Source organism: Fistularia commersonii, chromosome 10 (assembly GCF_037954325.1).
Source record: "Fistularia commersonii isolate RoL2024-O1a breed Wild chromosome 10, RoL_Fcom_v1.0, whole genome shotgun sequence".
In the NCBI taxonomy this organism is placed as follows: Eukaryota; Metazoa; Chordata; class Actinopteri; order Syngnathiformes; family Fistulariidae; genus Fistularia; species Fistularia commersonii.
In genome coordinates this window covers 18,908,924-18,933,905 of record NC_141293.1, presented here as the reverse complement: position 1 = coordinate 18,933,905, position 24,982 = coordinate 18,908,924, and the positions used below count along the sequence as shown (strand labels likewise).

The window sequence follows — 24,982 nt, the reverse complement described above, 5'->3', positions numbered from 1 at the left end:
TGTTACTTTTAGATAATGATGTTGCTTCTTCCGGCCCCCTCGACATCAAACTCGGCCGGATGTGGCCCCGGGACCAAAATGAGTTTAACACCCTATGAAAACTTCCTATGAAAACCCCTTTTTTGTTTTTCTGTATCCTCTTTGTCAAGCAATCACTTTTCGATTCGCTCAGAGGCATTAAAAATGCACGTGACCTTCATTAAAAATGTCGTGACCTTCACAGTTACGGACAGTTAAATAGTCTATGAGCAAATTGATCGGCTTGGATGTGGAGTCTCGAAGAATACATTTGTAGATTTTTTTTTTTTTTTTAAGTTTTTTTTTTTAATATACTTATTTTTAAAGACCTGCCTTATAATATAAAAAGGCTGTGGTCATTTTGGACAATTTTGATATGCCATTATTATAGCACTATTCACATGATTTATATTTATATGGTAATATTTTCCAAAAATTTTTCTTCTTTATTCTCATAAAAATTTATGGCCATTTTATTATAACAAAAGTTGATCATTTCCTTATTTCATTGAAGAAAGATCAATTTTTATTTTTTTTCAAATTCAAGAAATAATCACATGAAATACATATTTCAGGAGTTTTTGCAACTTTCAATGTTGAAAAATGTCAGAAAAATAAGTATATGCCCCTATATCGACATAAAATGACATTTTAACAAATACTACCATAAACAACCTGTTGAATTTCTAAATATTACATACATTTTGCTGACATGAAAGTTAAACAATAAACTTAAAAAAAAGAATGTGATCTCCATTAAAGAAATATTGGTGATGGATTTCTGTCTTAAATCAAGAAGTGGACCAAAAGTAAAGACCTTAAAAAAATAAAGATTATTACCCTAATAGGGACATTCAAAAGCAGGGGATCTTAAATATTCCAGTCTATTTTTTTGCTAATCAACTTTCAATGTTGAAGAATGTCAGAAAAACGAGTATATGCCCTTATATCAACATGAAATAACATTTTAACAAATGCTACCATAAACAACCTGTTGATATTTCTAAATAAAGCAGTGAAGCGCCGACAAAAATCAAATTTTTGGTTAAAACCGTGTCCTTGACGTAATTCTGCGAACAACCTCTTTCCCCCTCCAGCCTGTGAGAAACCACAACCCCTGGATGCTCCTCTACTTCATCTCCTTCCTGCTCATCGTCAGCTTCTTCGTCCTCAACATGTTCGTCGGCGTGGTGGTGGAGAACTTTCACAAGTGTCGGCAGGACCAGGAGGAGGAGGAGGCTCGTCTGCGGGAGGAGAAGAGGCTCAAAATGATCGAGAAAAAGCGCAGGAGTAAGGAGAATGGAGGGGCTGGTCGGTAGTCTGTTTTTCTGAGCACTGCCTGCTTTCAGAGCCTGAAAAAACAAAAAAAAACAGAAGGAATGGAAATGTTGTCGGATGCCGGCGAGATAAAAACAGGGCGAGTTAGTCGGACTGGCGAGCTCAAGGCTACGGTGACCTCCAGGCCTGAGCGACGGCACTCCGATGCATGGAAACGCATGACCGCGCGTTGAGCCGCATTTTGTAATAACAGTGCATTTTGTAATAAACGTCCAAAATGTAATAACTTTTTCATTTCATTTTTGTAATAAAGCCGCATTTTGTAATAAACTGCCGCATTTTGTAATAAACTGCCCCAACGCATTTTGTAATAAATTTTGCCGCATTATGTAATAAGTTATTACATTTTGAGAAGATTATTACAAAACGCACTTGCAACTTTTTTATTCTCTGAGAAATGTAATAACATGGAATTTATAGAATATTCTCTGTTAATGCAACCTTTGAATAGTGTACTGATAGTAATTGCCAAGTACTGCTACTAGGCTAATACACTGATACTAATAATAGGCCTAGCTTTTACAAATGCTTTAAAGTAAAATAAGATACAATTAACAAACAAATAAACTATGCTTTAGAATTTTTATTACATAATGCACCATGTTATTACATTTCCTAGAGAATAAAAAAAGTTGCAAGTGCATTTTGTAGTAATCTTCTCAATATGTAATAACTTATTACATAATGTGGCAAAATTTATTACAACATGCATTGGGGCAGTTTATTACAAAATGCGGCAGTTTATTACAAAATACGGTTTTATTACAAAATGAAATGAAAAAGTTATTACATTTTGGACGTTTATTACAAAATGCACCGTTATTACAAAATGCGGCTCAACACCGCGGACGAACCTTTTCCTGACGTTGCATGGAAAACCTTGGAGAAAAAAGTGTCATCCATCCAGCACGTTGACTAAAAGTATATTTTGAAATGATCAACGCTTCTAAAGAATGCTTTGTTCACAGTTCAATAACCGTGAACTCAAGGAGCTACTTCATTCGTATTAAATGATAATCTTAATTATTTTGGGAATATGTCACAAATGTTTTCGCCCCCTCTTTTCATGAATAAATGTGCTATGACGATTCTTAGATAATTAGCGTTTTGACCGGAAACCTTGTTGAGCCGCATTTTGTAACAACGGTGCATTTTGTAATAAACGTCCAAAATGTAATAACTTTTTCATTTCATTTTGTAATAAAGTCGCATTTTGTAATAAACTGCCGCATTTTGTAATAAACTGCCCCAACGCATTTTGTAATAAATTTTGCTGCATTATGTAATAAGTTATTTCATTTTGAGAAGATTATTACAAAACGCACTTGCAACTTTTTTATTCTCTAGGAAATGTAATAACATGGAATTTATAGAATATTCTCTGTTAATGCAACCTTTGAATAGTGTACTGATAGTAATTGCTAAGTACTGCTACCAGGCTAATACACTGATACTAATAATAGGCCTAGCTTTTACAAATACTTTTAAGTAAAATGAAATACAATTAACAAACTTATGCTTTAGAATTGTTATTACATAATGCACCATGTTATTACATTTCCTAGAAAATAAAAAAAGTTGCAAGTGCATTTTGTAATAATCTTCTCATATGTAATAACTTATTACATAATGCGGCAAAATTTATTACAAAATGCGTTGGGGCAGTTTATTACAAAATGCAGCTTTATAACAAAATGTGGCTTTATTACAAAATGAAATGGAAAAAGTTATTACATTTTGGATGTTTATTACAAAATGCACTGTTATTACAAAATGCGGCTCAACAAACCTCAGAAACATAGCAGTTCTTATACCTTGTACCTGCTGGTTACGAAGGATGAAGAAAACCTGACTTTAGAAACAAATTAGCTAATACATGAAGCAAATCCTGGCTTTTGGGAGTAAAAACAACATCGTCCTTTACTTTGACACTACAAGTCATTAGATTGTTCGTGGTGTGAGTCTCTTTGTCCTCGTAATCCATCTCACCGGTCTAAAACTGCTGAACCCCCCGGAATATAACCTCACCAGATATCAATATGCAGTTTATTTCTTTTTTTTTTTTTTTTTCTCAGAAGACAAACCCTTTTTCAAGATTCGTGTCCACACATACATGGGGGAAAAAAAAAAAAAAAAAAAGTTTTAGACTCTTGAGATTGTTTTGATGAGTCCAAACAACTGGAGTGATTCCATTGAATGGGAAAATGGGACAACATGTGTTCAACATCACAACCCTGATCTAAACAGGAAGTGTATCTGAATCAATATGGATGGATTTTAAGACTGTAAACAGTCTGAAAACAACATATCTCATCGGAGAAAACCTGTTTTATTAAAAGTTGTGATTTTGAACTCACTGTTTGACCCTCACAGTTACGGACATTCACTTCTACATCGTGGGCATGAAAGCATGCAGTACATGGACAGGGCATGAACGTTGTGGACAGAAGCAAAACGTGCAGATACACACAGAAAAACATGCTTTTCGATCATTGCTGATCGATATAGTAGTAAATAGTCTATGAGCAAATTGATCGGCTTGGATGTGGAGTCTAGAGGAATACACTTGTAGATTTTTTTTTTTTTTTTTTTTCAAATATACATATTTTTAAACGCAAGCCTTGTAATATAAAAAAAGGCTGTGGTCATTTTGGACAATTTTGATGTGCTATTATTGTAGCATTTTTCACAAGATATATATTTTTCCTGTTTTTTTATATGGTAATATTTTATTGTACTATTTTATTCTCATAAATTTTTATGTCCATTTTACTATAACTAAAGTTGATCATTTCCTTATTACATTGAAGAAAGATCTTTTTTTTTTTTATCTTTTTTTTTTCAAAGTCAAGAAATAATCACATGAAATACATATTTCAGGAGTTTTTGCAACTTTTAATGTTGAAGAGTGACAGAAAAATTTGTATATGTCCTTTTATCAACATTAAATAACATTTTAAAAAACGATACCATAAACAACCTGTTGAGATTTCTAAATATTACATACATTTTGCTGACATGTAAGTTAAACAATAAACTTAAAAAAAGAATGTGATCTTCATTAAAGAAATATTGGTGGTGGATTTCTGTCTTAAATCAAGAGGTGGACCAAAAGTAAAGACCTAAAAAAATAAATACAAGATTATCACCCTAATAGGGACATTCAAAAGCAGGGGATCTTAAATATTCCAGAGTCTAGTTTTTTGCTAATCTATTCACATTTTTTTTTTTAAATTTTATTTTATTTCTATTTTTTTTTAAATTATCTATTCTGTTTGGGGAAAAATTACTCCAAACTTTTTTTCATTTAATAGACATTTTTTTTCCTTTTTCTTAGGCGATTCCGCATACATTTCAACTACCATTTTTCACACATATTTATGCATTCGATGATTTGCTTTGGAAATATTTGAGGATCCGCTGCTTCTTGGAGTCTCACGGATAAAAATAAGTCATTTAGTGTTTGTTTAACGCGCATCTCTCTTCACATATATTTACGTGCACTCCAGAGGCCAAACAGAGACCTTACTACGCTGACTACTCTCCTCTCCGTCTGACCGTCCACACCCTGTGCACCAGCCACTATCTGGACCTCTTCATCACCTTCATCATCTGCATCAACGTCTTCACCATGAGCATCGAGCACTACAACCAGCCGCAGGTAACGTCTTTACGTCAGACTATTCAGTTTCCCCGACGGTACAGATGAAACCCTTTGTGTAATTTAAATGATATATTTCAATATCACTTAAAATCGCATTGTCCGTTAGATATATTTGTATTTTTGCGACTGATGTTTTCTCGTTTGTCTCTTTTGTGTGTCCAGTATTTAGAGGAGGTGCTGAAATACTGCAATTATGTGTTCACCATCATCTTTGTAATCGAGGCGCTTCTCAAACTTCTGGCCTTTGGTATACACCGATTCTTCAAGGACAGGTAAAACATCTTTCTCCTTCTGGAAATTCATGGCAGCTTGAATACGATACAGCAAAATTTGACTGAAGACATTCAAAAAAAAGAAGATCTCATCATCCAACACAACCTAGTTCCTACCAGTTTAGATGGTAAATACCTCCACTACCTGGGTGTTTATATAATAATAATAATTATAAAACAATAACAACAATAAGAATCATAAAAATAATAATGGTGATAATGGTAATAATGGTAATAATAATAACAATAATAATAATAATAATAATAATAATAATAATAATAATAATAATCATAATAATCATAATAATCATAATAATCATAATAAGCATAATCATAATAATAATGGCAATAATGGTAATCGTGGTAATAATGGTAATAATGATAATAATAATAATGATAATAATAAGCATAATCATAATAATGGCAATAATGGTAATAGTGGTGATAATGGTAATAATAATAATAATAATAATCAGTACTAATTCTATACATTTATTTACATTTTCTTGTCATGTTTCATGTGAAAGTTAAGAATCTACATTGCTTTCGAAGGGCAAAAATAGAAAACAAGTCCATTATTTTTTAAGTAAAGTTGAGAAAATAATAATAATAATAATAATAATAATACAGTGGTAATAATAATGATATTTACAATAACAATATAACACAAAATAATACACACATGCAAAACATACATACAGTACTGTCTCAGAAAATTAGAATATTGTGATAAAGTTCTTTATGTTCTGTAATGCAATCAAAAAAAAAATTAATTCTTTTGCACGATATTCTAATATTTTGAGAAAGGATTTTTGAGTTTTCTTCAGATGTAAGCCATAATCAGCAATATTAAAATAACAAAAGGCTTTCAGTTGATTTGTAATGAATCCAGAATGTATGACAGTTTTTGTTTTTGTAATTGCATGACAGAAGATAAAGAACTTTATCACAATATTCCGATTTTCTGAGACACGCCTGTACATGCGTACATAACTATATAAAATAACCAAAATGAGAGTCAGTCAAAGTTTAACAACAATTCCTAAAACGTTCTTAAACTGTCCAAAAAAAACAACAACAAACCCTTCTTTTCTGTATTTCTGTTTCTTTCGGGGATCTAAACCTAACTTCTCTCTCACCAACTAACCAAACCTCCTCTTTCACAACATCCCTCCTTCTTGGACCTGCAGTGACCCACTTTTCCAGCGATGCCCTGTAGGTAACAGCACCGATCCGGTGCTATTTAGCCAAGCTTAGCTTTAAAACGGCTCCAGGAAAACACCGGCTTGTGCCCCCTGTGGTCGAAAGAAAATACGGGTATGGAAAAATAAATAATACTAAAATCTAGCAAAAAAAAGAACGGAGATAAATTGAGATTATGATCTAAACCAGAGGTGGGCAAACTACGGCCCGCGGGCCACATCTGGACCGCTGGTCTTTTAAATCCGGCCTGCCAAAGATTGGTACAGAGTTCATACTTAATGTGAATGATTGAATGTGGGAGCTGAAACAGGAGATTATTTCATTTTTGGAGCTAATTGAGAATTTTCCTGAGCTGAATGACACAGATTAATCCTTAACCGTGGACGTACCGACGCGAAGAATGAGCTGGACGTGAAGCTACGAGGGAAAAGGCGGTTTGTGCATGAAATGCAAGCAAACGTCAGAGCCTTCAAAACCAAAGCTGGTTTTATATTTAACGCAAATGTCAGAAAAATGTCCCGACAAGTTTCAGATGAGTCTGATATGCACTCTTAACAAATGCGTTTTTTTTTTTTTTTTTTTTTTTTTTTTTTTTATACATGTACCATATCTTGTGCTGACCCGGCCCGTCTGTCAAATTTTAAAAGTCAATACAACCCCTAATGTAAAAGGTTTGCCCGCCCTTAACATTGCAAATTGCCTAAAATATGTATGAAAATATTATTATATAATAAAAATATTATAAAAAAAATATTACATTTATAATATTATATTATAGTTCTAATATTATAAAATAATATTATAAAATATTATAATGATCCAGGAATATGATATGTAATCCTACCGCTAATGCTGTTTTCATTGACTTCTGACTTAAAATGAAAATATGGAATACATTTTCCCAGGAATAATGTAACACAAAAACTCACTTCACCAAAAAATAAAGTAAAACCGAAGTTTTCTTTTCTGTCCGACCTCCAGACCTCTTCCCCTCGTCTTCATAAGCGGCGCCTGACTTCATTAATGTCGTGCGTCGTCATAGCTACTGAATGTTTGCTGCATTTGCACCAAAACAAGATATTTCTTATTTATGTGTTGCCAACTGTGATGCAGACAGCAACGGACTCCTCAAATATCCACATCGTCCCCCCGGTGGTGGTCGGATCCGACATCTCTGACCTCAAATCTTCATCTTGGTGTGTTTGCTCAGGTGGAACCAGCTGGATATAGCCATCGTGGCTTTATCCATCATGGGTATAACCCTGGAGGAGCTGAAGATGAATGCAGCGCTTCCCATTAATCCCACCATCATCAGGATCATGAGGGTTCTCAGGATAGCGAGAGGTAGGCTGGCAGTCACACACACACACACACACACATGGTTACACACCGGCGACGCTTTGTATCTCACAAAACACACAATGGGAGTCGTCATTGCTGGTTATTTGTCATGATACGCAACAGCGGAGTCAAGATATAAATGCAACTTGATGAAATGCCTTGGTGGCGTTGAACGCTCGAGGCGCCGCCAATGAATCATAACATTATTAGCAGTTTGACAACTGATCCGGAGCTTTTAGATAACACTTGTAAGAAGAAGTTCACGTCCCGTAACGGGGGGGGAAATGCTGCAAATAGTTCAGAAAAGATACTTTGAGGCCCGTGTTGAGGCAATAACGGTGCATTTTGTAATAAACGTCCAAAATGTAATAACTTTTTCCATTTCATTTTGTAATAAAGCCGCATTTTGTAATAAACTGCCCCATTTTGTAATAAATTATTCCGCATTATGTAATAAGTTATTACATTTTGAGAAGATTATTACAAAATGCACTTTTTTTATTCTCTAAGAAATGTAATAACATGGTGCATTATGTAATAATGATTCTAAAGCATAGTTTATTTGTTTGTTAATTGTATTTTATCTTACTTTAACGTATTTGTAAAAGCTAGTCCTATTATTAGTATCACTGTATTAGCCTAGTAGCAGTACTTAGCAATTACTACCAGTACACTATTCAAAGGTTGCATTAACAGAGAATATTCTATAAATTCAATGTTATAACATTTCCAAGACAATAAAAAAGTTGCAAGTGCATTTTGTAATAACAGTGCATTTTGTAATAAACGTCCAAAATGTAATAACGTTTTCATTTCATTTTATAATAAAGCCGCATTTTGTAATAAACTGCCGTATTTTGTAATAAACTACCCCAACGCATTTTTTAATACATGTTGCCGCATTATGTAATAAGTTATTACATTTTGAGAAGATTATTACAAAATGCACTTGCAACTTTTTTATTCTCTAGGAAATGTAATAACATGCAATTTATAGAATATTCTTTGTTAATGCAACCTTTGAATAGTGTACTGATAGTAATTGCTAAGTACTGCTACTAGGCTAGTACACTGATACTAATAATAGGCCTAGCTTTTACAAATACTTTAAAGTAAAATAAAATACAATTAACAAACTTATGCTTTAGAATTGTTATTACATAATGCACCATGTTATTACATTTCCTAGAGAATAAAAAAATTGCAAGTGTATTTTGCTGCAAAATTTATTACAAAATGCGTTGGGGCAGTTTAATACAAAATGCGGTTTTATTACAAAACGAAATGAAAAAGTTGTTACATTTTGGACGTTTATAACAAAATGCAGCTCAACAAGGCGCGTTTTATTTACGACGCCTTTACAGATATTCATGATGCAAAGCCATATAATTTGATAAACAATGCAAACAATTTAGACCATCATTCTGGTGTTTTTCTCTTTTTTCCAAGTGTGATTTTGTGTTCCTTAATCGTGTTGTCGAATGCTTCGGCGAAGTCAGACTCCCGCTGCACTGCATCTTTTTTTTTTTTTTTTTTTTGCAGCCCTACTTTCACATATATCTCCTATTTTCACAAGGCAGAGTTAGTCATGGGGCAACTTGTCCAAAATAAATCAGAGATCTGTGCGTCGTGTCTCTTCCCCGCAGTCCTCAAACTCCTGAAAATGGCCACGGGGATGAGAGCTCTGCTGGATACCGTTATGCAGGCACTGCCGCAGGTACAAACACAGCACCAAACAGCGCTTCTGCTTCTATTATACATCCAAATCTATTAAAGGTTAAAAAAAAAAAAGGGAGAATTTTGACAGATTTGACAGATTTGACAGATTTGACAGATTTGACGCGTGTGTTTCTCTCATAACAATGCACATCCTCTTTTTAAAAATTCTAATCTCCAAATGTTTTTGACTTGAATTTATTTTCCTAATTATATCACATTTGATCTTATTTTATCGTATCTTATCATTTATTTCTTTTTGAATTTGCATTTAACGGTAAATGGGGGATCATTATCGCATCACATCGCAGGTGATCATTTCCAGTTGGTTTTAAAGCAGGAATAGATGTTTTGTTATTGGGATTTGCCTTTGGCTGTGTTTCTTTCCCAATTATTCAATGCTGTTGCATCATCGAGGCGGTTTTTCTATTTTATTTTTTCGTCCGGCGTAACAATTTTGATGATTTTCTGCTTCATGCTAAGTTCCGATTGGGTAAAAAGAAAAGACAAAACAGCACTGATATCCTACAGATGACTTGAAAGAGAAGATATACGGGATTTTTATTTTGTTTTTTTACTACTGCTGGCTGGAATAGCTTATGCATCTTTAAATTTGCAGTTATTTATTTTTTTCTTCCAAAAGTGAGAAAGGTCACTTTTCATGGATGGACGATACAAACAAATCCATGAAGATGTCAACGGGTGCAGGAATGAAGCATTTTAGCCAGAATCGTCTAATTTAAAAAAAAAAGAAAAAAAAAAAAGAAATGCAGTAACCACACACACACATACATGGATATATAATAAAAGTTAAATTGTGTCAGGAACAGCCGCTTTTCCTCCTATGAGGACTAAAGGTCACAAGAGGATAAATTAGGCTGCATGAAAGTGTTGCACAGAGCAACGCTTCTTTTTCTCTTTTTGACAGTTTGTAACGTTTGCCAGCATCACATCATTAAAGCGGACGATTGTTAGCGCCTCTCTGGGGGTGACACATTTTTTGAATACTGATAAAGTGAAATGTAGAAATGTGATTTTTATTTTATTTTTTCTTCAAGACTGTCATTCAACAGCATCGTACACATTTTTTTTTTTTTTTCAGGGTAAAACTTTTAAATTAACCGATCCTTTCTCGGTGTTGTGAACATACTCTAAGCTATGAACTTTTCAGTTGTTAAGTAAAATATATCTTACACTTTTTTTCACTTTAATTTCTGCAATTTTATTGTGAATTTCCAAGATTTCCTTTAAATTATTTTTGATGAAGTAAAGGTAGAATCAAAAGCTGTTATGATTTTTAATAACAAACAGGGTCTTGATGGGTCATTTATTTATTTGGTGATTTATCTTTCCGTGTTTCAATGATCGCATCGAAAGTACTAACGTATATTTTGCTTCCAGGTGGGAAACCTGGGTCTCCTCTTCATGCTGCTCTTCTTCATCTACGCTGCACTTGGAGTTGAACTGTTTGGCAAACTTGGTAAGACGGAATAGTAACAGGAAGATCAGTTTTAAAACCAGTCCTTTCTCTCTCAAAAACCCTCTTCGGTCAATAATACGATAAAGGATATAAGAGGGTTTCTTTGTTATGGAATTTTCTCTTATTTAAAAAATAATTGACATGTTTTCTATTTTGGCCCTTAGAAAGTAATAAAGACTCTTAACTTTCAATGGAACATGCCAAGGAAATGTCAATAAATATATAGAATTAGTAAAAATTATTATTACTATTATTATTATCATTATTATTATTATTATTATTATTATTATTATTATTATTATTATCATTATTGTTATTATTATTGTTATTATTGTTGTTCTTCTTCTTCTTCTTCTTCTTCTTCTTATTATTATTATTATTATTATTATTATTATTATTATTATTATAATAAGTATTAGTAGTAGTAGTAGTAGTAGTATCATTATTATTATTATTATTATTATTATTATTATTATTATTATTATTATTATCATTATTATTATTATTATTATTATTATTATTATTTCATGTGCTACTTTTGGGAGTTTGTATACTAACAGTTTCTGTTGTGGTGACCTGAGCTTAAAATTCAGTTATAAAGTTGTTCCTTCTGCACAATAGTTGAATTTTCCCGACCCTGGATCAACTAAACATTATCCTATGGTGTCCTAACCTGTTGATTGAACAATTGCCAATGACTTGACGAGCATATTTGCCTCACAAATGATCATTTTGAAGATTATTATTAGCATTATTAGCAGTAGTAGAAGTAGCACTATGTTCATGGGAGAGTCACTTCCTGTTTACTGCTCAGTGTCCCTGCTCGCGTTGGACAGCAGTTTGACGTTTCATTCATATTTATATGTCCACATTTATATTATATTATATTTACAGTGCAGCTGATGTCCCTGTCTCTGTGTGTGTATCAGTGTGTAATGATGACAACCCGTGTGAAGGCCTGAGTCGTCATGCAACCTTTGAAAACTTTGGAATGGCTTTTCTCACCCTGTTCCGAGTGTCTACTGGAGACAACTGGAATGGGATTATGAAAGTATGAACACACACACACACACACACACACACACGTACCCAGTGCACACACTTACAACCCCATGAACAGAGAGAGAAATGACCTTCAAAACCCATTATGGTGGAATAAAATATCTTGTAGATCAGCAACTTTGCAGCTTTCATATCTTAGCTTTTTTCACACCAAAAAAAAAAAAAAAATACTACAACCAGTGATTTGATGGAATAAAAGAAAACCAATTTAATGACAATAATGAATGAGCAAGTTATTTTTATTGAATTTATGTATTCATGATTTATTTCTAAATGTGGACGATCTGTAGAAAGAAAATGTCAAATATCAGGATGAATAGACTGCATGTATGTAAGATTGATTAATTCACTTAAAAAAACAAACAATAATAGTACATAACATCAAACATACATCTAAAGTGATATGGAAGAATGTACATAGAAGTTGCAAAGAAAATATTGAAAATAGTTAAATTGCTGTTATTATACTAGGATACGTAAAGGGTTAAATGTAAACATTGCAATAAAAGATTAAAACCAAACAAATGAACCGTCTCAAATGTATTAAGTCGGTCGCGGAGCCTTTAAGAGCCGACGCCGGTGACAAACAGCTCACGTTGAAATTCCGTTCGGTTTCAACAGAATTCTACAGATAACATCTACAGATAAGAGTCAGCTTCGACCTTCTTTGGTCATTCACACGTGATCGTGTGTGTGTTTCGTTTATGTATCCACACACTCCTATATTGAGATTTCTGCTGTTCTTCATGCAAAACACGTGACTCAGGAGTTTCACCCCGCCGGCCATCCAAAGGCTGGGGTTCGGACGGAACAACAATCTCTGCACGTACATTTAAAAGGGTGACTTTAAAAAAAAAAAATGGAAAGAAAATGATTGGCGAGGTCTGTAGGATGAGCTGTGTTTTTCATCAATATTTCCCGCTACGGAAAACCGGCTCATACATCACGCCTGCGATATCAGAAGTTACTCTGCAAACGCAATTCCATCCCATTTATCTTTTTCCCCATGACTAAAACCAACTGCACTTAAACAGATTTTTTTTTTTTTTTTTTTTTTTTTTGCACATCTTCCATTTTTATTCCGGACGCATCCTCGCAAATACAGTTTACTTTAATTTCTGTATTTATGCATCCCGTCCCACGCTTGTGTCGTATTGAATGGGTTTCTGTGTTTTTTTTTTTTAAGGACACATTGAGGGAGTGTCGTCCCGAGGACAAACAATGTCTTACCTACCTGCCGTGGATCTCTCCTATTTACTTCGTCACCTTCGTCCTCATGGCCCAGTTCGTGCTGGTCAACGTGGTCGTGGCTGTTCTGATGAAGCATCTGGAAGAAAGCAACAAGGTACCGTGACTCGCGGGACGAAACCAAATAAAGGAAAAATACAACATTCCTATTAGATCCGCGTCATCTGCACGTCCGAGCGATTTATTCCCCAATTTGTTTGATGGATCTGTAAGTATTGGCGCCCGCAAAGCGCAGTTTGGCCCGCTGTCTTCCAAACCTGCATAAATTATATATTGCATAAATTGGAAACTCTCTACATGTTAAAAAAAAAGATGATTTATTGGCATTTTGTTACAAGGGGCGAACAATCAATAAGCACCTTGAGAGAAAAGACCCCAAAAGGTGGAGTCTCCAGGCAAAAGGAAAACATTAAGCCAAAAAATCAATATGGAGTAGGTGAAAATAATCTCCTTTTAAATAGATAGATGCTTTATCAATCACATATATGCACACATACATGTATATACATATACACCGCTCAAAAAAATAAAGGGAACACTTAAAAAACACATCCTAGATCTAAATGAATGAAATATTCTTATGAAATACTTTGCTCTTTACACAGTTGAATGTGCTGACGACAAAATCACACAAAAACGATCAATGGAAATCAATTGTATCAACCCATGGAGGTCTGGATTAGGAATCACACTCCAAATTAAAGTGTAAAAACAAACTCCAGGCTGATCCTACTTTGATGTAATGTCCTTAAAACAAGTCCAAATGAATCTGTGTTGCTTCCTGAGTGGACACTATGATTTCACACAAGTGGGATTGACTTGGAGTTACATTGTGTTGTTCAAGTGTTCCCTTTATTTTTTTGAGCCGTATATAAATATACATACATATGGTGAATAAAGTATTAGCTTTATTGCTATTATCAGGGAACAGTTGACTCGTCATTCGAAGATCGATTTTAATTTGATTTTGACGAATCATTTCCGATTGAAAACATGTTTAAAAGGTAAGCGTTTCTCTGATTTTATTTTATTTTTATTTTTTATTTTTTTTGCAGGAGGCCAAAGAGGACGCGGAGATGGACGCAGAGATCGCCATGGAAATGGCTCTGGAGCGGCAGCGCAGATTGAGCACGGCGTCCAACAACAGTTTAGACGAAGGGGCTTTTGTGGGTCCCTGCCCGGAATCACCCAAAGAGGTAATAAAATAAATTCTTTCACCTAAATTCACGACATGGAATGGAGTACGTCAATTCATATCCTTTCCACAAGTGTGTCGTTTCATTGATATTATGATAAAATTGAATTTTTGTAGTTTTCCAAGCAAAAGTCCAGTCCAAGCAAAACAACTGAATTTGTTTGTTATGTATTTTTTTGGGTCACCCATATTTTCATTTTAGTTCTGTAGCATGTTAAGATAAGATAAGAGGAAATTCTTTTGTCACAGCAGCGTAACAGGGTCTATACATATAAATAGAGACAATTAGAAAATAGCAATGAGAAAATTGAAAAAAATAAATAAATAGACGTCAGAGAGCAAAAACATCAACATCAAGGATCAGAATGGGAAAAAAAAAAGACAATAAAGGTGAAAATAAGCAACCAAGTTCAGTAAGTTGATTCTAAATAAGATAAATTGGAATCAAGTGCATCATTATAAGTATTTGTGTGTTTTTTGCAATTTTTTTTTTTTTTTTTTTTTTTAAACTCCCCCATCAAGGGTTAAGAAATCCACAGACAAGGACTTTTCAGTTGCAAATATATAGTGATGTGTGTCTCCCTCTGGAGGAGGAGGAGGTTCAGTTCGACTACCAGGACCCGGAGCCCGAGAGGAAGATGTCGGTCTCCAGGATGCACTCGCTGCCCAACGACAGCTACATGTTCCGGCCTGTGCGTCCCGCCAGCGCCCCTCACACGCTGGAGGAGGTGGACGCCGGTTCTCAGAGGGAACATTTTGGTACTTATTTGTTTTATTTTTATTTTTTTAATTGCGTTTATCAATTTATCACATTGTGTGACCAAAAAAACAAACTAACAAAACAAAAACAAAACCTACAAAAACTACATTTTTGCATTTTAATTTATGGAGGATTATGAATAATATTCAGCTATTGGCTGAACTGGAAATACAGTTCATAGTCTTTCCTCTTTTTTTATTCATTTCATAAATACATTTTCTTAAATAGCGATTCCCTCCAGGTGTTATAGAGATAGATGAATAACTGCAACTTGTCTTACATTTTATGTTATGATAATAATAATAATAATAATAAAAATATAAAATGAACAACTAATAACGAATTTCCCTACGGGGATTAAATAATAATACATTTATTATTATTTTTACTAAAAATAATAATAATATAAAATTAATAAGATTATAAAATGAATAACTAAAAAAAATCCATATGAGGATTAATAACAGATACAATTATCATTTTTATTTTTATTAATTGTATTATTATTATCATTATTATTATTATTATTATTATATAAAATTAATACAATTATAAAATGAATAAGTAATAACACATTTCCATATGCGGATTAATAACGGATACAATTATTATTATTATTATCATCATTATTATTATTATTGTTAGTATTATTTATGATAATAATAACAATAACACCAATAATAATAATGATAATAATAATGGTAATAATATAAAATTAATAAGAATATAAAATGCATAACTAATGCCAAATTTTCCTACAGGCATTAATAAAGGTTAAATTATTTCTGGGAGCTGTTAGGGGTTCAGGTCTTGCTCAACAACACTTGGACAGGCCAGGAGTGATGTTTTGTAAGCAAGACACAATTACAAGTTACTAGATGTTAGAGTGCTTCAGAGGAGCAACACGAGTTTGGAGAGAAGCTCAGAGAGGCCGAGATGTTCGGAGGGTAGAAGGATGCAGGAGGTCTGGAGGAAGACCGAGGAGAAGATTTATGGGCGTCGTGAGAAAAATTATAAAGTTGAAAGAGGAGGATCCAGAAGGAGAAGGTGGATTGGAAAAGAAGAAGAAGAATCCTTATAAATAAACAGCTAGATGTATAATACATACACAATAACCTCATGATTTGAATGGTTGTCATCTTGATTTGACTATAATCATGCCTCTTCCAGTTGGTCAGGTTCTTAAACGCTTGGTGTGGAACCTGCCAAACGGCAGCTCTCCAAGCACTGACCACCACTGTTTTATCCCCAGTCAGAATCTAATGGCAGGTTGTGTCCAGACTGTGGACAGACCGGCTCTGTCCGAAGGTACTGACGGCACAGGACGAGCGGACGAACCTCCTCGGCTGTGGAATCACCAGCCGCGCAGCCGTCGCGGCGGTTAATTTCACCGCCAAGCTGCAAAAGTCCGACGGCGCGACGCGACATCGCAATTTGTAGCCCTCTTTAAATCTTGATTATTACCGATAATCGAACGACTCGAAAGCTTGGGGTGAAAATAACCGGCGAGAAGTGAACCGAAAATTGATGCGTTTTTCTGTTTTTTTACTTTGGTTGCGAACGATCCGGCAGATTTCCTGGACTTGTGTGTGTGCAGGCTGGCGCTGGTTACAACATTTTATACTTGGACTAAATTGATGACGCAGGCGCTTCTTCCCTCAAGCACATGTTGATTGGATAATGGAAAAAAAAGCCTTTGTTTAAATGATATATAATCACACGAAAGAGTCGGTGTAACCAGTGTTGAATGTATATTATCAAGTCCAGCAAAACCTGGTAAACTTTATAAATCTACCCGCAGCTCAGGGCTCTGACATCCCTGTTGAGCCGCATTTTGTAATAAAGCTGCATTTTGTAATAAACGTCCAAAATGTAATAACTTTTTCATTTCATTTTGTAATAAAGCCGCATTTTGTAATAAACTGCCCCGACGCATTTTGTAATAAATTTTGCTGCATTTTGTAATAAGTTATTACATTTTGAGAAGATTATTACAAGATGCACTTGCAACTTTTTTATTTTCTAGGAAATGTAATAACATGGAATTTATAGAATATTCTCTGTTAATGCAACCTTTGAATAGTGTACTGATAGTAATTGCTAAGTACTGCTACTAGGCTAATACACTGATACTGATAATAGGCCTAGCTTTTACAAATATTTTAAAGTAAAATAAAATACAATTAACAAACAAATAAACTATGCTTTAGAATTGTTATTACATAATGCACCATGTTATTACATTTCCTAGAAAATAAAAAAGTTGCGAGTGCATTTTGTAATAATCTTCTCAATATGTAATAACTTATTACATAATGCAGCAAAAATTTATTACAAAATGCGTTGGGCCAGTTTATTACAAAATGCGGCTTTATTACAAAATGAAATGAAAAAGTTATTACATTTTGGACGTTTATTACAAAATGCACTGTTATTACAAAATGCGGCTCAACAATCCCTGTATAGGGAAGAACCAATCCATCCTTTTTTTTTTTTAATCTTTTCTGCACCAAAACAGAATAATTACATCATTTGCATCCCATAATAGCTGGTGTGATTTGTTTACTTGATTGGTGCTTCCCTCCAGTTTTCTGGAACCGCTTAGATGAGCAATCCAGTTGCTAAGTTTAGCAAAGCATTTCATTTTGAGAGGACGTCAGAATCAGAATCAGAAAAAAATGTTATTTGGCCCCCGAGGGGCAATTTTTGGGGGCCACATGGGGAAGCGGCGTCAAAGTTGTGAAGTTTAAAAAAAATAGATCAAATAAAATACATTTGAGGAGGAAACGACTTTCTGTCAAAACAAAGTCCTTTCAAGATCGAGTGTTGGATTTACGTGAATCGAACGACTTAAACCAGAGGTCGGCAACTTCCATCTTTACACTGCGGCTCTGAGTGTTTAATTGAAATGTATTTCATTTGTGTTAATTCCTTTTCTATAACTTTTAGTTCTAAGTTGGAAGATTATTGTGATCTTGAAATATTAAACAGAATTATATTTATTATTTTTCGCCGCTCAAAATAACGTCATCCTCACGGAAGCCGGTAAAGTCCCGATTTGCAGTAGTCCCATAAACCAGGTAAAATAAATATTTATGAAGATATTTTGCAAATATTTATTTTTTATTGTTTACTGACACAGTGATTTTTTTTCCCGATTTATTTTTAAAATTCAGGTCAAAGCTCCGCTACACGCTCTGAAAGTCCAAACCTCAAAATGAGTTCATTACATAAATAAAATGTAATTTTCTCCGCAATACTTTGTGAATTTCAGAAGCAACACACTACACACTTGTTTATACAAAGTGTAAAGGTAATAAAAAACAATATATATGAGATGAGATGAGATGAGATGAGAACAACTTAATTAATCCCGAAGGAAATTGTTGTGCCAGAGTTTCAAGTAAAAAACATAACAGTAATAGATAATAGTAGAAAGGAGGAAGAATAAGAAATATAATGAAATATGAATTGTCTTAACTGTTAGCAGTAACTACAAAGGTTGATACAGCGGTACCTTTATTTTAGACGTCAAAAAGTAATCGCGGCTCCCAGTGTTTTCTTTTCCGAGGAAACCGGGTCCAAACGGTTCTTCGGGTGTTAAAGGTTGCCGACCCCTGGGTTAAACGATTATAACAAAACGTGTCCGCATGTATTGTACGCTCTGTCACGATGCATGGGTTTCCACGGAAACGCCCCGACGACGGACGCTAAAACCTTGCGTCTTAAAAACCTCAGGCTCCGTGATGTCGGTTCGATCCCAGCCGTGCGAGAGTCGGGCTCTGCTGCAAGTCCCCGACGTTTCGCCCGTTCACCCGCCGCCGTCCGGCGACCTCCCCCGCATCGCCCCGCCCACCTCGCCGCGGGCGCTACGCAGACAGGTGGGATAAACAAAACACTCCGTATCGATTTCATCCCGGGCGACCTTTGACCTTAACCGTTTTAACCTCGCAGGTGGCGGTCAAAGTGGATTCTGTGGAATCTCACGGTTGCGATCTACAGAAGCGACCCTCGCCGGTCCATCTCCCTCCTCTGTCCGCCTCCCCGTCCCCTTCCTCGCCGTCCGCCCTCTCCCTGCCGCCCTGCTCGCCGTCGCCATCCCCCTCTCTCCTCTTGCCGCCCCCTCCGTCTCCCCGCCTCCCGTCGCGTCCCGCCAGTTTCCGGAGACCCCGGCCGCCGTCCGCCGCCTCTCTCTGCGACCCGGTGGACGAGGAGGTGCGCGACATCACCAGCTCGGCCCGTCAAACGGAGGATTCTAATAAGGAACGTGGGAAAGCGTGTCGCAGCCACTCGCTTTCCCCTTACGCCTCTCCTTCCTCCCCGCACGCTCCCGCCGCGGCGCCCGCTTCATCCAGGAGCGCGCTCAGTTTGCTCGCCGCCGGGTTGAAAGACCGCGACTTCAGGAAGGGCTTCGGCGTGGACACCCAGGGATTCCCGGGCGATTCGTCCTTATTGTCGGCCGGTTTCCCCGACGACCATCGGCGCCACTCCATCGAGGTGTGCCTCCCGCGGGCCGCCGTCGCCGCCGACGACAACGGGGACTTTACGTCGGACCTCCATCGCCCCGGAAAGAGCGCTCAGACGTTCCCCGTCCGGGTGCAGTCGGTCGGCGGAGGCCATCGGAAGAAGAAGACCAGCCCTCCTTGCATCTCCATCCACCCGCCCTCGGAGAGGGATCGCCCCGCTTCGCCCCCCGACCTCGGGGACTGTAGCATGACGCTGCGACGCAGGACGCCGTCCTATGACCTCAGCCAACACGCGTGGTCGCATTCTCACGCCGTTTTTCCAGACGCGCAGATTCACCCTCCCTTTCACCTCACGCCTATTCAACAGCCGCGCTCGCCGACCCGCACGCTCATACAAACGCACGACCCGCCGCATCCGCCCGCTCCCACGCAGCCGCGCATTCCCATCAGCCCGAACATCTTCGTCAAGACGCACGCGCCTCTCGTCCCGACCGCGATGCCTTTCCCCCAGACGCGCTCCCCCTCCCCCGCCGCCGGGCGCTCATCTCAAGCCGGGGATCGCATCCCCCTCCCGCAGTTCACCTTCGACCAACCGCAGTCCAGATACCTGTCGGACACGGAAACGCCGGCGTGCTCGTCCCCGTTCGACAACCGACTGGGAGGCGGCGCCGGATTCAGCGCCAAGAACCGCAGGACCGCGCAGTGAACGGCGAACGGTTACGTGAGGGTTGAAAAAAAAAATAAAAAAAAACAAAGAAATGCACCGGCGATCGGCGAAGCCCCGAAAGAAAAGAGTTTACAAGGAGAGAGAAACTTTATTTTTAAATGACGACGGATGACGGGACGATGGTGAGACGCTGGTTTCTAAGGCGGACGCCGCGCACGGTGACGCGCCAGGACGAAAGCCACCAAACTCTGTAGCCAAAGTTTTTATTTTGTTTGTTTTTCTGACACACTGTCTCCACCCACGTGAGCCAATCAGGAAGCAGCGTCTGGCTGATGACCTCTGACTTTTGAGAGGCTTTTTTCGCGAAGCGTTGGAGGAAGGGGACGTGGGGATATGCAACTTCAGGTTTTCTACGGAATTTGCGCTCGCCGCCCCGCTGCTCCTGGATCACATTGATCAGAGCGGAAGTTCGTGCGTGCGTGCGTGCGTGCGTGCGTGCGTGCACGTGTGCGCGTGTTACCCCCGACGTAAAAAAAACGCCGCCGTGAACGTGGGCCGCTCGCGCCTGCAATTACAAGCCGGGAGCGGCAGAACAAGGCCGTAGTGTATGTTTATCTGTATATCCGCGCGATGTAAATAAAGGAAAATAATGAATTTGGTGAGATTAAAAATAGCTCTATCCATATGCACATATTTTTATAGAAATCAAAAGTGTTTTTTTGCACACAGACTTAAATTTGCCGACTTTCCCCTCCGTCGCCCTCTTGTGAATGTTTCCTTTCCAAAGCGGGAGAGAAGTGAAGGGTGTCCTCGACGCGCCGGCCGGAGGGTCTTAGAGCGGGATTTTTATTTTTCTATTTTGGAAAAAAAAAAAAAAAAGGAAGAGAAACAGGGGTGTGTGTCTCTGTCGCTTCGTCTCGGATCTGTGTGTGTGTGTTTTTGGTGTCTCGGTAACGGCGTTCGGAAGTCCGGCTCGGCGATGCGCTTCGTAGATTTGAAAGTATCTTCGGATGCAGTCCGATTGGAGACTTGATATTATTCCACGACAGAAGATCGGTCTGGACCCTGATTTCATGTAGCGTAGGATTCCTCACAGGATCGGAAAAAATGTGCAATTTGAACAAAACGGAGGAGAAACGTCCTTGAGCATCGCTGAGCTCTCCGACCGCCGGATCAGCTACCACACCTTTAAGTGTATTCTGTACATCTAAAGACAACCAAACTTACCGACTTACTAAATATGTGTAGCCAGAGTGCAATAATTATATATAACTTGTGGAAAATATAGTAACACCGACGACGCTCCTGTGTTCGTACATACTGTAGAGGGACAATATATAATAGAAATCAAATTTTTTATATGCCGATAGAGTTTTTCTATCTGTAGTGTTGATGCTACTTTAGGTGCGTCGTGGGTCGTGACCTGCAGCAGCAATGGCGTTTATTTTTCAGGAAGCGGAAAAAAGTCGTACGCGACCGGGCGATTTCAAAAACCCGTCCATCGTCGGTTTGTTTTTTGGATCCACGCCGATGGTTTCCGACGCGTCGCAGGAGGGACTTTCGCTCATGTTTGATAGATTTAAGAAGTGGTAAACAGTTTCATTTCGGTCATTGCTATATTATTCACGATGAATTCGCAACGACATGATACGATATCATCTACAAGTGTGTGTTTAACATCCGGAGCATTTTTATGGATTTTTTTTTTTTTTTTTTTTCAATTATATTTTTATTTTATTCTATTTTTTTTAAATTGTGCTTTTTTTTTTTTAATGTTTCCTGACTATTCGGGAACCGTATTGTTTTTTTTTTTGTTTTTTTTTAAATCTTAAAGTAAATAAATTCATTAATGAGTTAAAAATAAATAAATAATACTATTCGTAGGTTTTCGGATATGACGTTTTTTTTTTTTCTTTCGTCCGAAATATTCGACTGTTACGTTCACTCAAGTCTTGCAGTTTTGTAGCGTTTTACAGTTGCTCATTGGCTTTAAATCGAAATGCGTATTAAACTATAAGCATAGATAAGCAACAACAAAAACACGGTTTTAACGGTAAGAAAATACATTTTGCTATCTTGTTCACTTTAATACAAGGATTCGCTGCAAAGTGATCCGATACAGTTTTTTACTGCCTTTGCTACCGTTGGAAGGCGGCAAGAAGTATTTATATATGAGAGAAACAAGTCAAAGTTTACTGGAATGAAGAACGGGGTGCAGAAAACTCGCTCCTATGAGGAATCAGGGCTTGCAGGGTTTAAAGGGTTTGCGTCCCTGGACTTATAGGGAGTTTGGAGGGGCAAAGTGTAAATGACTGTGGAACCCCACACTCACATAACGCTTTTTTTTGCAAAAGAGGAAAAAAGATCATCGCTTGGAACCCCCAGGAGTCATAGAAAGCATAGCAAGCTTATAAAATAGATTTTAACATCCATTCATATCATCCAAAATATTGCAAAAAGAAAAAATTGCTATCCAATACTGTGGTAAAATATGAATTCGGCTATTATTCTTTGGATTGGAAACAGAGAAATCATTTCATTGCAGTTTCAACTCGTGCGGTCGTACATTTTCTCCATTGGAATCGATTTAATTTCCCACAAAATGTAACTACAATTCAGATAAAAAAAAGATCCCAAATTGGGAGGAAACTGAATGTGATACATAAACACATTACCAGAGATTATCATGAGTTTGTAATTTCCACCGCACATATTCTGGTAAATTATTGTGATGAAACCATAGAACAATCGATGACACCGGATGATTTTGCTGCAGGTCAACGCACGTGACTTTTTGAGGCGCGTTTCGATTGGTCGTCATTCTTTGCACTTTGAGCAGGGAACATAAAAAAAAAAAAAAAAAAATTACAGGAAAAAAAAAAAAAAAAAAAGATGCAACTCATTTTTTTTTTTTTTTTTTTTCCCGTTTAAGACACACAGAAGCACACGAGGCTCATTCAGGTTCACGTTACGCAGCGTTTGAACGCACTTGACTGCTTCGTCCGGTTTCCAGCGTCCTCTTCGACGACGGAGGTTTATTCGGTTTATTCTGAAGACGACCTCCGTCTTTAGCGCGGTCGATCCCGATATCTGTATCACGGTTTTAGTAGAGAGTGACTGCATTCATGTTCTTACGGATCTTTGGATCTCGGTATATAAATCCTGTTTTTGAGGAAAGTTTTGATTATTGCATGTTCTGATTGGAAAAAAAAAAAAAAAAAAAAGGAAAAAAAAAAATAGAAAACAAAACAAACAAAAAAAAAAAAAAAAACTTTTGGGAAAGAATGATCTGAATGTTTTAGAGATTTTAATATTTAAATTTTCAGATGTTTCCATTTGTAGATTGACTACCTAATTGCACTGGGCTCTGATTAATTAGTATGGGATGATATACTGATTAAATGACCCTATTCTTTACTGTCCACTGCAATATCGGGTGGTTATTTACTGTACGAGGACGAAGCTCCTCATTATACAGTTTTATAGAGAGAAATGGAAACTCGGTCGGTTCTATTTTGTCAGAGCCGACGTTATTTAACGTTAAGGTGAACCTTTATTCACAAAGACTTTTCCTCCTGATTCTTGAAATACTACTTAAAACTCTGAAGATGACGAAAGTAACTCATCGATGTATATTTTATGTAGGAGTAGCCACAGCCCTGATGCTCTGTAAAACCATAATAATAACTAAGTTTTATTTTTTCTTATTTTCCAAGGGGGAGCAGCGGGGTTTTAGCGGGGTCACACTGATCATCCTCCTGACTAGACGCAACATCGCAAAAGTCAAACTGTGATACAACCTGACTTTGAATCATACATCTTATATACCCCTTCCTTTCTCTTGCCGCTAACCCCCCCCCCTTCCCTCCCCGGTTACCCCCAAAAGCCTTATAATGATGGGAAGAGGTGAGTCCTGTCTGTGTCAGGAGAGAGTCGAAGTGTCTGCAATAATAAACCTCCATTATTTCCCACCGGAGAGTCGCGGGGGGGAAGCAGGTCAGGAGGGGAGGGTTGGGGAGGTGAAGGCTCGACACACAGTTGGACTCTCAACATTGTATCGTTACAGATTATTGTGTGATGACCAACCGTTGTCCTAAAGGATGTTTCTCTGTCAAATAATAAAAAAAAAAAAAAAAAAACAGAAAAGAATACAATACTTTTTTTTTTTTCTCTTTTTTTAATTACAGAAATCTATTGTCTGCCTTGTTTCTTTGTTTTCATGTTTGTGTGTGTGTGTGTGTGTGTGTGTGCACTCAGACGACTAAGAATTATTTCAGATATAAAATTCAATAAGATCAATCAGCAACTTTTAAGAAAATAGCTTTTTAGCTATTGTTTTTAGCATTCATTTCCGTGTTCTTATCACCATCGCTGCTCGAGAGCCCCCTACCATGAGGCAGGAGGACTGGGTGCCTCACTTCGCAGCTGTTTTTTGATAGCTCAGCACCAGAAACTAGCAACACACATTCAGTTATTGACAAAAAAGCAATGTACATTGGAAATATAGTTCATATAGCGTTTTAACATTTTAATAGCGACATAAACAGAGACG

The 24,982-nt window shown here is 37.0% G+C and overlaps 1 protein-coding gene across 1 annotated transcript in view; it reads left to right on the top strand.

Annotated features, from left to right (window-relative positions):
- Positions 1-24,629, top strand: part of cacna1ha (calcium channel, voltage-dependent, T type, alpha 1H subunit a) — a 152,277-nt gene extending 127,648 nt beyond the window's left edge. Inside the window, exons 27-38 of the mRNA XM_086154214.1 lie at positions 1,116-1,329; positions 4,866-5,017; positions 5,183-5,292; positions 7,706-7,839; positions 9,483-9,553; positions 10,954-11,032; positions 11,962-12,083; positions 13,281-13,439; positions 14,398-14,538; positions 15,128-15,296; positions 19,036-19,178; positions 19,252-24,629. Coding sequence (XP_086010340.1) covers positions 1,116-1,329; positions 4,866-5,017; positions 5,183-5,292; positions 7,706-7,839; positions 9,483-9,553; positions 10,954-11,032; positions 11,962-12,083; positions 13,281-13,439; positions 14,398-14,538; positions 15,128-15,296; positions 19,036-19,178; positions 19,252-20,469 — 2,712 coding nt within the window. The 3' untranslated portion in view covers positions 20,470-24,629. The remainder of the gene's footprint in view (positions 1-1,115; positions 1,330-4,865; positions 5,018-5,182; positions 5,293-7,705; positions 7,840-9,482; positions 9,554-10,953; positions 11,033-11,961; positions 12,084-13,280; positions 13,440-14,397; positions 14,539-15,127; positions 15,297-19,035; positions 19,179-19,251) is intronic.
- Positions 24,630-24,982: the final 353 nt, after the last annotated feature.